This window comes from Cyprinus carpio, chromosome B2 (assembly GCF_018340385.1).
Source record: "Cyprinus carpio isolate SPL01 chromosome B2, ASM1834038v1, whole genome shotgun sequence".
Taxonomy (NCBI): domain Eukaryota; kingdom Metazoa; phylum Chordata; class Actinopteri; order Cypriniformes; family Cyprinidae; genus Cyprinus; species Cyprinus carpio.
The window spans coordinates 5,910,967-5,925,865 of record NC_056598.1 but is presented as its reverse complement, the minus strand read 5'-3'; the positions used below and the strand labels follow the sequence as shown (position 1 = coordinate 5,925,865).

The 14,899-nt window shown below is 35.1% G+C and overlaps 2 protein-coding genes across 4 annotated transcripts; one reads left to right on the top strand and one right to left on the bottom strand.

Moving 5' to 3' along the window:
* Positions 1 to 792: 792 nt before the first annotated feature.
* On the top strand, positions 793 to 11,680 carry proca (protein C (inactivator of coagulation factors Va and VIIIa), a). Its single transcript, XM_042717857.1, is given in 9 exon segments — positions 793 to 929; positions 1,386 to 1,543; positions 1,623 to 1,647; positions 3,219 to 3,329; positions 9,675 to 9,815; positions 10,173 to 10,294; positions 10,425 to 10,542; positions 10,999 to 11,526; positions 11,529 to 11,680. Coding segments are annotated over 9 exon segments (1,305 nt in total). The 5' UTR covers positions 793 to 856; the 3' UTR covers positions 11,558 to 11,680.
* An 873-nt stretch (positions 11,681 to 12,553) lies between these two features.
* dusp28 (dual specificity phosphatase 28) lies at positions 12,554 to 14,885 on the bottom strand. Of its 3 annotated transcripts, XM_019088647.2 has the most exons (4): positions 14,158 to 14,885; positions 13,911 to 13,922; positions 13,344 to 13,571; positions 12,554 to 12,902 (listed from the first exon to the last, which is right to left on the bottom strand). In XM_019088647.2, the coding sequence occupies exons 1-4, from the start codon at positions 14,170 to 14,172 to the stop codon at positions 12,777 to 12,779; spliced, it is 381 nt and encodes a 126-aa protein (XP_018944192.1). In that variant the 5' UTR covers positions 14,173 to 14,885; the 3' UTR covers positions 12,554 to 12,776. The 3 variants fall into 3 exon arrangements, with proteins under 3 accessions (XP_018944192.1, XP_018944193.1, XP_042573790.1); XM_019088648.2 differs by lacking the exon at positions 13,911 to 13,922; XM_042717856.1 differs by having other exon boundaries at positions 13,344 to 13,922; positions 14,158 to 14,882.
* Positions 14,886 to 14,899: the final 14 nt, after the last annotated feature.

Here is a 14,899-nt window from a genome sequence, read left to right as displayed (position 1 = left end):
CTAATATATATATATATATATATATATATATATATATATATATATATATATATATATATATATATACAGTATATAATAGTAAAAATGGAATTCTCTTAATTTTTTTTTATTCCTATAAGAACATTTTTCACCAATCTTAAGTAATTAAACCACAAATGTAATTGTCTGATCATTAAACTATAAGCTGTACAGTTCAGCACAAGTAGGAATAAGTGGACAGACAGCAGATGAGAATGCAGGAGCATTCAGACTGTGGACTTTTAGTAAACAGAGTTAGTTAATCATTAACACCACATTCTCCATTTCTGTTCCTTTCTTATTTTTTAAAATGTAAGTACAACATTTTTAATAATTATTGAGGGTTAGTTAAGTACTACAACTGAAGTACTGATTGTCTCACTCTGTTACCTAGTGGATGATATTAATGTACTCAAAAAATTCCTGATATGATTGATCTCAGCAGCTATTATTTGCTCAGTGAAAGGTTTGTTGGAGTTCAGTTAACTTGCTAAAGGCTGTTCATACTGTGCTGTCCTGTTGGGTAAAAAGACAAAGCAGAGACCAATTAATGTTAGGACATTTCAATGTTTTTGATTCATGTGTCTTCCAGTGGTCTTATCTGAGGACAAATCTGGCCTCTAACTACCCTGTTGAAATTTTGGAATAAGGTAAGAATGATTTTTGTGTGTTAGTATTTTATACAGCGAACCGTTGTGCTTTGAATGTAAGTAATTATCCATGTATCTCAAACCAAAACATTACTTTAGATTTTATGAAATCTTCAAATCTAAAAGATGCTCAATATTCTGGTATAATTCAAGATTTCTGTCTTGCTGTATTTACAGGGTCAGTTGCCATGATGAGGAGTCTCTTCTTCTGTATCGCAATACTGGTTGTATTATGGTCTGATAGAGCTCTCTGCAAGTCAGGTATGAGATCAATAGCCCTTTAGAATTTATAAACAGTTGGAAAGTGTATGTATTATACTTGACTGAATTTGTTTGAAGCTAGTGTTCTTTTGGAAATGTAAAGATTCAGAGTATTTGAACCACATTAAAACATGTAGCTAATTTTGAATAGACTTATTATAGATTGTGTCTTATTAAATCAGTGCAATATGATTGTCACCGTTAATGTTACTTTTTATTGATTGATTGATATTTGGCAGCATTAGGTTATCAAATAATGATAAACAACAGAAGCTGCCAAAATGTTTTTGAAAGTACTCAAAGACAACAGCAGCGGTGGAGTTTTCAGCAGACACAATTCATTCTTAATGAATTATCCCTTTAGTTTTTGTAGTACGAAATAGGCTTAAAAGCAATTTGGAAATCTACCCTGTGTGCATTGTTCTGCCTTATCAACCCTGTGTCTATTTTGGTCAGCATTTTCTAGCAGCCCAAAAGCACACATGCTCCTGCGTTCAAGAAGAGCCAACACTTTTATGGAGGAAATAAAGCCTCCATCGTTGGAGCGGGAGTGTAGAGAGGAACTGTGCAATATTGAAGAAGCAAGGGAAATCTTTAAAACAAGGGAAGCCACGGTTGGTCATGTCAGCTTTTTACTTTATTAGCATTTTTTCCCCCCTTAAATTATGATACACTGATCTCTTTGTCTTGCAGTTGGAATTCTGGATGGCATATACAGGTTAGTTATGTCTGTCTTTAAAGCCGGAGACACACTGCACAGTTTTCGGCTGTCCCAGAAAAAGATTGACATCATGAAACAATCGTGGCAAATTCTGTGATTGTGGCTCCTAATCGGTGGTCCTTTGTCGTACAGTGAGAGAGGTTCAAAGATGGCTGCTGTTACGGTCTTGCGACCAAAGATAGCCTACAATAATTTTCTGACAGTGTCAGAAATTCTGCATTGTCATCGCACAGTGTGTTTGCTGCTACGACCCACGTTCGCTGACCAACCAATAAAAATGGAACATGAAATCAATGCGACATGGCACTAAAACATAACACTGCTTACTTCAAGCTCTTATTCCTTCCTCTTTCGCCACTTTCACTTTTTTCTGCACACATAAAAACTACAACTGCCAAAGTGTGATTTATCATACGAGTCAATAGGTGTCATCATCATACAGTCTGCATACATGTTGTAAAAAAACAAAAAAAAACAACTAACACTTGCTTTAATGTTTTTGTATTCTATCTATTTGTTTTCCTTTTAATTATTATACAATTAACAAAATGAAAAAAGGCCTCTAACCCAAGCTTGCTCTATTCTTTTTCTATTCTATATGTTTTCTTTTTATTTATTATAATTAAAAAAATTGCTATGTTTATTACATTAAGCTAACTGAGACATGTTATAGCACTTGAACATCGTTGCTCTTTTGTTGATTTTGATTGCTTCCATTGTCCTCATTTGTAAGTCACTTTGGATAAAAGTGTCTACTGAATGTCTAAATGTAAATGTTGTACCCAAGTTTATCAGATCCATTATCGCGCACCGTGATTTGTAATGGTCTTATAGGATTGCTGTAATCATGCTGTGTGTAGAAGGCTTAAAGGGATACTCCACCCCAAAATGAACATTTTGTCATTAATCACTTACCCCCATGTCGTTCCAAACCCGTAAAAAGCTTTGTTCATCTTTAGAACACAATTTAAGATATTTTGGATGAAAACCGGGAGGCTTGTGACTGTCGCATTGACAAGTAAATTACACTGTCAAGGCCCAGAAAAGTATGAAAGACATCGTCACAATAGTCCATCTGCCATCAGTGGTTCAATCTGAATTTTATGAATCAACGAGAATACTTTTTGTACACGAAGAAAACAAACATAACGACTTTATTCAACAATTCATCTCCTCTGTGTCTCTCCGCATCACCGTAGTGCCATTTTGGAGAATATCCGCTGAACGCAAGCAGCGTACGCTCTTCTGTGTCAGCCACGACACAAAGATACATTTTCTACGTGTATTTACACTTTGATTTGAACAAAAACAACAACAAATTCTGACGATGTCTTTCATACTTTTCTGGGCCTTGACAGTGTAATTAACTTGTCAGTCAATGGGCCAGTCACAAGTCTCCTGGTTTTCATCCAAAATATCTTAAATTGTGTACCGAAAATGAACGAAGCTTTTACGGGTTTGGAACGACATGGGGGTAACTGATTAATGACAAAATTTTCATTTTGGTGTGGAGTATCCCTTTAAAGTGTCATAAGTACTGGTACTCATTAGTTGTTTTGCACCCTTAGATGGAAACCAGTGCAACTCGAATCCATGTATTCATGGGAACTGTGTGGACCTGTTACAAGATTACTCCTGCACCTGCAACACTGGATTTGAAGGAAAACACTGTGACCTTCGTGAGCCTCTTGTTTTTATACATTTTAAATGTTCAAAAGTATGTGTCCCCCTGTTAAAATGCTATTTATATTTACATAATTTGGTCAGTGAAATATATATATATATATATATATATATATAGAGAGAGAGAGAGAGAGAGAGAGAGAGAGAGTAGAATGTTATAAATTAATTATTATAATTATTAGTATTAGTATTAGTAGCACAGAGCCCTATTGTTTTTCTAAGGACTTTTAAACTAAAATCCCACTATCTGGGGAATTTTGGGGCCCTTAACATGCTCAAAAACATATGAAATGTATGAAACGCAAATACATTGGAAACTGTGGCCATAAGGGACGGGCAGAAGGTCATGTGGGGGGGTCACCAGAGGGGGCACGTGTTACACCATTTAATAAGAACATTTTCGACAAGCTCTGTAGCACACACCGCTTCACCTACAGTCATCAAAATTCATATACATATGGATCTCATCAGCCCAAACAACTGACCGTCAGTGCTCTGTCCAACAGTTGGCTTTGTGGAATGTTTGAAAATGCATGCTCTGGAATGTGTTATACTCATCCTAGGGTTTTCATTCGATCCCTACCAAACTCAAAGTCATTGAGAATGCTAAATTGTGAAGGGATTTTTGATATCTCGAACAGTTTGGCAGTGGCGAGGCGAAAAATTTAAGGTGAAAAGGGGAAACAGGAAGTGTTATAATATCAGGACACACTGTCTTATTTTGATAAATCTACACCCGTTTCTTCGTTGTATGAGGCCGATCACATAGATGTGACTATTAAGTCAAAATTATAGCGCCACCAACTGGCAGCAGGAAGCCTTTCATTTTCAAAATCCTTTGAAATTACAAAATTATTTTTAACTGATTTGCTTCAAACTTCATCAAAATAATTTCATAACCCGGCAGATGTGAAACTGTCATTGGATTCTTGAAATCTTTGATACTGTTGCCATGGCAACGCTTCAAACTTTAAAATTCTTCTTTATACTCCAACAAATTCTGTCATACGATTTACAACAAACTTTTGGCAAGATGATATTAAAACATGGAGGAACCTAGATTGCAAACAGTTTTTTAAAGTGCCCCTATTATGGGTAATGAAAGGGTAATATTTTGGTTTTGGGAGTCCCCAACAACAGGTTGACATGGATGCAAGGTCAAAAAACACTTTCATTGTCTTAAAATTTGCATTTATTTTTTCCTTTTTTGCTCAATTACTACCAAACTATTCGTTTAACGATTCATTTTTCCTTTGTGTGATGCTATTCTGCGGTGATTGGTCTGATGACCCAGTCTGTCGTGATTGGTCTACTGCGTGCAGCGCAGGTCAATAACAGAACACCCATCACCATTAATGACCCCACAGCTCTGGGGTAAACACCCAATCAGCCATGGTATATGTGTTAGCCCAAGGCAGAAACGTATTGATAAAGCACTGCAGATTGTACACTAACGCATTGTTCTATTCTTTATCGGAACTACAAGTAATAACAACAACAAACATTCAATATTCATCCATACATTTCTAGACAATTGCGAGTGAACAGATATTGCTGTTAGACAGAGACCTACAAGCTGTGCGCAGCGAACATAGTACACACAACTAAATACGTATTTTGTATGCTACAGTAGGCTTCAGAGTACATGAAGTTTTTAAAAGAATTACTCCACATTCAGAATAAAAATATCCTGATAATTTACTCATCAAGTCAAGTCAAGTCAAGTCACCTTTATTTATATAGCGCTTTAAACAAAAAAGATTGTCAAAGCAACTGAACAACATTAATTAGGAAAACAGTGTGTCAATAATGCAAAATGACAGTTAAAGGCAGTTCATGTTGAATTCAGTGATGTCATGATGCAGCTCAGTTCAGTTTAAATAGTATCTGTGCAATAATTTGCAATCAAGTCAATGATATCGCTGTAAATGAAGTGTCCCCAACTAAGCAAGCCAGAGGTGACAGCGGCAAGGAACCAAAACTCCATCGGTGACAGAATTGAGAAAAAACCTTGGGAGAAACCAGGCTCAGTCAGGGGGCCAGTTCTCCTCTGACCAGACAAAACCAGCAGTTCAATTCCAGGCTGCAACAAAGACAGATTGTGCAGAAGAATCATCTGTTTCCTATGGTCTTGTCCCGGTGGTCGTCTGAGACAAGGTCTTTACAGGGGATCTGTCTCTGGGGCTCTAGTTGTCCTGGTCTCCGCTGTCTTTCAGGGCTGTAGAGGTCCTTTCTAGGTGCTGATCCACCATTTGGGCTGGATACATACTGGATCCGGGTGACTGCAGTGACCCTCTGACTTGGATACAGACTGGATCTGGTGGCTACGGTGACCTCGGAATAAAAGAGAAACAGACTAATATGAGCGTAAATGCCATTCTTCTAACGATGTAACAAGTACATCGGGTGTTATGGGAAGTGTTCCCGGTTCCGGTTTACCTAATTAATGCAGCCTAAAAATCCTTTAATGGACTTGGATATTAGAAGTGTATTAGTGTGTTATGTGTAGGCCAGGTTAAAGAGATGGGTCTTTAATCTAGATTTAAACTGCAAGAGTGTGTCTGCCTCCCGAACAATGTTAGGTAGTTTATTCCAGAGTTTGGGCGCTAAATAGGAGAAGGATCTGCCGCCCGCAGTTGACTTAGATATTCTAGGTATTATCAAATTGCCAGAGTTTTGAGAATGCAGCGGACGTGGAGGACTATAATGTAACAAGAGCTCGTTCAAATACTGAGGTGCTAAACCATTCAGGGCTTTGTAAGTAACAAGCAAGATTTTAAAATCTATACGATGTTTGATAGGGAGCCAGTGCAGTGTTGACAGGACCGGGCTAATATGATCATACTTCCTGGTTCTAGTAAGAACTCTAGCTGCTGCATTTTGGACTAACTGGAGTTTGTTTACTAAGCGTACAGAACAACCACACAATAGAGCATTACAATAATCTAACCTTGAGGTCATAAACGCATGGATTAACATTTCTGCATTTGACATTGAGAGCATAGGCCGTAATTTAGATATATTTTTGAGATGGAAAAATGCAGTTTTACAAAATGCTAGAAACGTGGCTTTCTAAGGAAAGGTTGCTATCAAATAGCACACCTAGGTTCCTAACTCATGACGAAGAACTGACAGAGCAGCCATCAAATCTTAGACAGCGTTCTAGGTCATTACATGCAGAGCTTTTAGGTCCTATAATTAACACCTCTGTTTTTTTCAGAATTTAGCAGTAAGAAATTACTCGTCATCCAGTTTTTTATATCGACTATGCATTCTGTTAGTTTTTCAAATTGGTATGTTTCGCCGGGCCACGAAGAAATATAGAGCTGAGTATCATCAGCATAACAGTGAAAGCTAACACCGTGTTTCCTGATGATATTTCCCAAGGGTAACATGTAAAGCTTGAAGAGTAACGGCCCTAGTACTGAGCCTTGAGGTACTCCATACTGCACTTGTGAACGATATAATACCTCTTCATTCACTGCTACGAATTGATGGCGGTCATATAAGTACAATTTAAACCATGCTAATGCACTTCCATTAATGCCAACAAAGTGTTCTAGTCTATGCAAAAGAATAGTGTGGTCAATAGTGTCGAATGCAACACTAAGATCCAATACCACTAATAGAGATATAACCACGATCAGATGATAAGAGCAGGTCATTTGTAACTCTAAGGAGAGCAGTCTCAGTACTATGATAAGGTCTAAATCCTGAATGGAAATCCTCACAGATACCATTTTTCTCAAAGAAGGAATATAATTGTGAGGATATTAACTTTTCTAGTATCTTATACAGAAAAGGGAGATTCAAGATCAGTCTGTAATTAACTAGTTCTTTAGGGTCAAGTTGTGGTTTTTTGATGAGAGGCTTAATAACAGCCAGTTTGAAGGTTTTGGGGACATATCCTAATAACAATAAAGAATTAATAATAGTCAGAAGAGGATCTATGACTTCCGCATGTCATCCAAGATGTTCATGTCTCCCTTTCTTCAGTCACAAATAATTTATCAGTTGCAACTTATAAAACGAAACAATCTGTCATTTTCTAAAAAAAAAAAAAATTATAAAAAAAAAAATTATATACTTTTTGCTCGTATTGTCTAGCTCTGCGAAGCACATGCGTACTCTGTGTACAACGATTCAAGACATGGTATGTCTTAAAACTCCCATCACTTTTCTCCTCCAACTTCAAAATCATCCTACATTGTTGTTTAAATTTATTTATTAATTTTTTTGGAAAGAGTATTTGACCATCCTTGCACGTTCACTTTGTAAACACTGGGTCGGTGCTTCTGCAGCGATTTTGGAGTTGGAGGAGAAAATCAGTTGGGAGTTTTTGACATACCCTAACTGTACCCTAACAGATTTCCCTCACAGTGCAGAGCACAGCGTCTTCTCCACAGGAATCAAAAGGTATTTGAGGGAGCAGAGGTTCAAGTTTTCCAGGGTCGGCGCGCACAACAAGTGGGTGGGCATAAATATGCTATATTTTCAGTTGACGTCACCTTGAAACAGCTAAAGAGTAGTTTTAAAAACGACTCATTTTCATGACTAGAATAACACTATACACTTTGAAATACAATAACTAAAAACACGATCTACTTTTAAATCTAAAACTAACCAGATGTTTTCATTCCCTTAGAGCTGTGTTACACACTGCATGAAAGGTAATTTTCAAAAATCCATAATAGGGAAACTTTAATATCTCAAACTGTATTGATATGGTGATTTATTAAATAAATGGCAAAAAAATAAACAGGACTTGCCTTTAAGCCTATCTTTAAAGGGCATTGTTCAAACTCCTCAAAACCTTTTACATATGAAGAATAAGTAATTCTGAGAAAACATGCTTAGTTTCTTAAACTGCTAGTGCTATGGGGCCTAACATCAAATTATAAACTATCAGACATTTCATCTGACAGATGTAATACAAAGGTTGTACAAAAAGATTATATATCCTATTAATTTTGAAAACATATTTGTTAAGTTGTCAAACACAATTAAATATGTTGCTTTCCATTGAAAATTAAGAGTCAATTTTATACGTCTAATTTAGGATATTTTGTAAAATGTTTCTATAAAGACACCCTATAATGTTTATGTGCTAGCAGCTAGACTGTAACCATATAATTAAATCATAAAGACAGCACAATCTCAAATACTGTACTGTAACCTCACACCAGCTTAAAACTGTTTGATTTATTTACTCTTTCTAATATGTTGTCTTTCATAACATGTTGACAGTTGTGCTATAGGATGGAAAGGAATAAATAATATAAAATGTAATACCATTGATTAACCACTAGATGGCTGTATAGCCCTATTTATAAATATTTAAAAAGGTTGTTGAATTTCTGTTTTTTTAAGTGCTGTGTTTCCAGGCAATTATATGCAGTTATAGGTGTTGCATTTGGATATATATTTGTTTGTTTGTTCATTTGTTTTTAAAGTTAAGATTTCTGGTTGTTTGGAATGTTAAAAGTTTTACAAGATCTGTATCTTTCTCACTATCTGATTTCATCCTCTTAGTTTAGTCTTTGGTGTAACCAAATGTAACCTTTGATCCCTCCCTGTCCCTGTGTGAGTGTATGTGTGAATGTACCCACTCTGCACTGTTTTCTTGAAGCCACCTGGGTGTCATAGCCATAGGCTTATAGGCTCGTCACCACTGCTTGCAGCTATATTTATTATTATTATTATTATTATAATTATTATTATTTATTTATTATTATTATTATTATTATTATATTAAGTATTTTAAGACATAATGTTACCTTGTTATACCTGATTGAAACCTAAACCCTTCTGCTGATGTTTTCTGAAATATTTAAATATGAATGATCTAATTAAATATGCATTACTTATCATACATTTTCAGCACAAATATCTGAATATTAGTTGAAGCTAATAAAACTTTTTCTTTCACTTTGCATACATATTAAATGTAAAAGGTTTTCACAGATAGGATTTTGGATATGTCTTTTTATCATAAATCCATTAATTCCACTGTTTTTAGGAATAAACTGTAATATAAATCAGGTGAATGTAAAACAAAATCTAATAGCAATACAGATAGCAATACAACTGGAAAGGTATATGTAAGTGCTACTAAAACGATTTCTGGCTCAATGTATGAGAAACAACCAGGCACAGATAGATAGATAGTGTTAATGAATCCCTTTGCCCTTCCTGCATTTGGTCTGCTTGGTGATTTTATAAATCCTGTGTCACAGCTGATTTGAGGCATTTAATATTGAATGTCTTGAGTTACAGAGCAGTGGTGTGTTGAGGTCATTGTGATAAATGTCCTGAAAGCAGTTCTTTGGTTTTGTCCTCAGGCAGGACAGCCACTAACTGCTCTATGAACAATGGGGATTGTGATCATGAATGTCACGAGAGTGAGGATGGTCTTGGTCGCACATGCAGTTGTATTAAAGGATACCAACTACAAGACAACTCTAGAAAATGTGTTGCCAAAAGTAAGTAACACAAACAAAAACCAAATATGTTGTATCCACATTGCACTCATTGCAAATACGCAGATTTTTTCTTTGTTTGTTTGTTTGTTTTTTTACACCATTTATTTACAATCAAAAGACTATAAATCAAATATAATATAATTTAAACTCTACTCAACACCTTAATTTGTGGACATTTAACATTTATAAGTCTTTGTGCAACATTTATTCACAAATGTGAGCTGATTAACAGTCATATAATTGATAGTTATAAATATATCTTCATTAAAAAATATATGAAAATATTAAAATGATCTTCAAATAATTTCTACCATTTGGTAGATAAATCTGTGTGATGTGCATTTTTGTCATTTACAGATGAGGCATCATGTGGCCAGATTCGGATTGCAAAGTCATCTTATATTAATAAGCCTTTAGTAGGTTTACAGCCGTGGGTAATAGGAGGTACCGTTGGCAAAAAGGGAGAGAGTCCCTGGCAGGTATTTTTGATTCATATGTAATATCTCTGTAATCATATTTAATAATGCCAAATGTCTTATCAGAGCTAATCCTGACAATTATCATATGTCATACCAAATTTTCAACCAAATCATTTTGTGTATTCTGTAGGCTCTTATACTCAATCATTTGGGCATGTTTCATTGTGGTGGAGTTCTGATTGATGAAAACTGGGTTCTCACTGCTGCTCACTGCCTAGAGACAAGTACAAGGTTCAGTGTCAAGCTGGGTATGTAAGACAATTTGATAAAAAAAAAATTAAGTATTCCTTCACAGTGTAAGGCTTTTTATCCTCCCTTATATTTGAGTTTTTAGAAGATGCATTACTAAAGCAATTTGCCACAAAATAAAGTGCTAGAAGACATAGCTTAGAGTAATGTTGTTTACTAAGCTTAGGCCTCATAAGTAAAAAGGAATGCCAAAAGACACTCTAGATACAGTGTTATGTTCCCTTAAAAAACATGTTAATTCCACTCATGGTGTCCCCACTAAAACAACAACAACAATATTTAAAAAGCGCAGAGAAATTACACTTTGTTTCGGTGACAGTCCTAGTCTCTGTAAAAAACAACAACAACAACAAATGCATAAGGAAGCAGCCTTCCTTTTTTTAACTAATCATAAATCATAGCCATCCATAAACACTCTATGGCTTTGAATTCTAATTGTATGGCCATCTCTCCAGGTGACTACGACCGATTTAGGATTGAAGGATCTGAGATCACCCTTTCTGTAAAACAATCTATTGCCCACCCACAATACAACCCTTCCACTGTTGACAATGATATAGCTCTGTTGCGCTTGGCCACACCAGCCAAATTTTCCACATACATACTCCCAGCATGCCTCCCTAGCAAGAACCTGGCCGAACGAATGTTGCATCGTAATGGTACTGTCACAGTCGTCACTGGCTGGGGGAAGGACAACGAGACCTCTCATCACTTTGGTTCAACTCTCAACTTCATTGAAATTCCAATTATAGACAACAAAGAGTGTTCCAAGCATATGATGAACAACCTCACTCAGAACATGCTTTGTGGGGGAGTGATGGGGCAAATCAAAGATGCTTGTGAGGGGGACAGTGGGGGTCCAATGATGACACTGTTTCATGATACATGGTTCCTCGTAGGTCTGGTGTCCTGGGGAGAAGGCTGCGGGCAAAAAGACAAACTTGGCATCTACACCAAAGTGTCCAGCTATTTGGACTGGATAGATACGTTCGTCAGGGGTGGGATAAAGTTTAAACCCCTACCTTTCTACCCTGTTTTGCCTATTACAGAAAATATAAATCACAAAAACCAGTGTGCTCCCTATAGCTCTTTGGTGTGTAGAAATTAACGTTTAATAAACACATTAATTAAAACTGCTCTTATATTCCTGTTATCTGCATGTTTAGGGAAAGTAATGCTGTCAGTAATAAAGTAGACAAATGTTACAAATTATGTTTTAATAAGGCTATAAAATGAACACACACTTTCATAGTCCCATTATTTGATTCCTCTATTGAGTAACACAAAAGAATAAAAAATACTGTAAGACAGGACTATTATTAAAAGGGTTAGTTCAGCCAAAAATGAAAATTATGAGAAATACAAACAAAATTTTAAATGGACTCTTTTATACAAAAGCATACAATTACACTTTCATGAATACCCTTTCTGTGGAAGGGTAAAGTGGAAGAACTGCTTTTGGTTTATAAATATATCTTTATATAATATAATATCTATATATAATACAATTTATATATATATATATATATATATATATATATATATATATATATATATATATATATATATATATATATATATATATATATATATACATATATATATGTATGTATCTTTTCTTTTTATGTAGCCTAAATTAAATTAAATTCTACTGAGATAATTATTTAAGAGGGTAATGTATACTTGTGATGCTTTGAGCAATTTGGAGGTTTTCTAAGTTTGTTAAAGGGATGTGTCTGTAAAAAAAAAAAAGGTTTAGCAAAAAAAAGCTTTCTTAGGAGCCCTAATCATGCTTTAATAACCTAAAATCAGTCAAAATGTAGGGTCGTACATATGATTATTATATTTCTACATATAGGCCTATCATGATTATATTTCTTATATAACCTATAATTTGTAAACACATATATAAGCCAAATGGTAAAAATAATATATATATATATATATATATATATATATATATATATATATATATATATATATATATATATAAATATATCCAAATAATTAAATTTTATTTAAAAATATATTATTTTTATTTAATACTCCCTTTTTATTTTAAAATATAATAGTATTATCACACTTTATAATCATTTAAGGCACATATCGTTATTATTGTTATTATAAGACATTCATTATTTGCAGCAAGCTTGAAGAGCGACATGACTAAAGCCTTAGCTATTATACAGCCCTGAAGTTTGAGAATGTCATATCAGAAAATGTTGGTATGAATTTAAAGTGGAGAGAGGTTAGATCTGTGGCTAGCCGACCTCCTGATCTTCAGCTCCTGTTCATATCGCTCCAGCTGAGTCCAGAATCCTGGGTTAGGCTCAACTACTGATCGGGCATCTTTTACTACCTGATAGAACAAACAGAAATTACAGAAGAGAAATAGGAACTACAGAAGTAGTAAACAACATTAAATTCTGGCATAAAAATCTAGAATGCTGTGGCATTTCATTAACAGTTAGGCTGCATTTAGTAATGATTAGAATATGAATGATGTATATTTTGATGTCATGTGGCTGCCTTTATTTTGTGCAGTTTATATTCATTATATATTATAGTTTTGTTTTGTTTCATTTTACCTTACTGCCTATATGTCTGCTTTTCCTTATTATAATATAAACCAATAAAATATCAGCAACCAAGAAAAATAATTAATGACTGAACATATAAAGTTTTAAATACCTATTTTAAAAAAAAATCTTTAATTTAAAAAGAACTTGCGCATAAGCTGCATGTGTCCTGAACTGAAGTTTCATATCAGACTTCAATTTGACATAAACACTATTCATACCTGGAAGGCATCTGTCAAGGTGAGACCCTGGTGCTTCATTAAATAAGCCACACAGACAGTAGCTGATCGACTGCGTCCATTCTTGCAGTACACAACAGTGCGGCCTCCTCGTTCTGCCTCACTGGCTATGGCGTCAGCACAGCGGTCAAAATACTTGTACAGGTCTTCTTGAGGTTCATCATATACAGGTACACGCAAAGTGCTTACCCGCATAGTGGGAAAGGGTTGCTGCTTGGAAACATTAATACAAAGAGTGACCTCCTCCTTCTGGATAAGTTCATTGCTACAGGCTGACCGGGCATTACTGATCAGCAGACAGTCTGTAACTGTGCTTAACTGCAGCATCTCTAACTATATGCGTTTTGACTATATGTCTGTGTATCTTGAAGGAACATCATAAGTATTGAATAATCATTATAATCACAGGTCCACTGGGTCCCGCATTCACAGTGAAAAATAGCTTAATGTTTCATTTAATATATGTAGTAATTTCTGACGATACTAGTTTTATTAAAATAGATGTAGATGCATACAGTAGATCAGATACTAATAGGATAGGATACAGACAAGTCTTGAGAGCTGTTGAATAAATAAGAGAGGAGAGAATATAATTTGTTTAGAACAAACACACACAAAGGTAAAATAATAAAGGAAACAACATTTTTGTACAGTAACCTGAATGTAGGGTGAAGTACTGAAATTGTTCACTGGGCATGCTCCAACACAATGTTTAACAGCGCAGATATGCATAGTCTTTCACCCTCATTCAAAACACGACATAAACATTGAGCTCAGATTAAGAAACCATCCTGACCTGCAGATTAGCCATGGGGATGATCCTCGAAGCGGATGTGTCAGAGCTTCATCATCCTGACCGCCACAACAGTCCCAATGACAGGAAAAACGTACAGTGAACGCTCATGCAGCTTACTTTCCCCGCCCATTTATGCCAATAATAGCCTTCCTCTCCTTCAGTAGCTAGTGTAGGATTAAAAATAGCTCTGTTACTTGAAACCTAAACTTTACATAGGCTACAGTTGACCAATACTAGATTTTATGTCTATGCTGACGTTTTGTCACTGAAAAAATAAAACAAACAAACAAAAAAAAAACATTTGGCCTTTATAGTCCAAACAATTCAGCAGTTGAATAATTTATCCGCAGTTGCAACACAATTTGTTGGCAAAAGTGTATTGAGATATGAAAAAAAATAAGATTTCACATTCTGTTTATGTATGGCAATCGAATCATAGCCCCACCTAATGGACAGTTGCGTATTATAAAATTTAAAGAAATAGTCCAATGTCATTTAATGTAAAATACACTTTCTCAGTTTTCATTTATGTTAACTGAAGAAAGGATATGTGTTTAGAATGAGGTGAAAGTAGACTAAAGTAAGCAGACATTCTGGGTTAACTAATCCAAATAATCAAACTAATAACTAAATAAATATGCAATATTAAATAGAAGTAACGATATAACAAATGTTGTCACATGCGTAGTATGTAACAGCATTTGTCCTCCACCGCATTTGACAGACAGGCAAATAAACATGC

Bases quoted from the DNA above. Each gene is read 5' to 3' on its own strand.
- dusp28 (XM_042717856.1), bottom strand. From the start codon at position 13,688: ATGCTGCAGTTAAGCACAGTTACAGACTGTCTGCTGATCAGTAATGCC. The intron at 12,903-13,343 runs GTATGAATAGTG...TTGTTCTATCAG, and splicing joins CCTTGACAGATGCCTTCCAG to GTAGTAAAAGATGCCCGATC.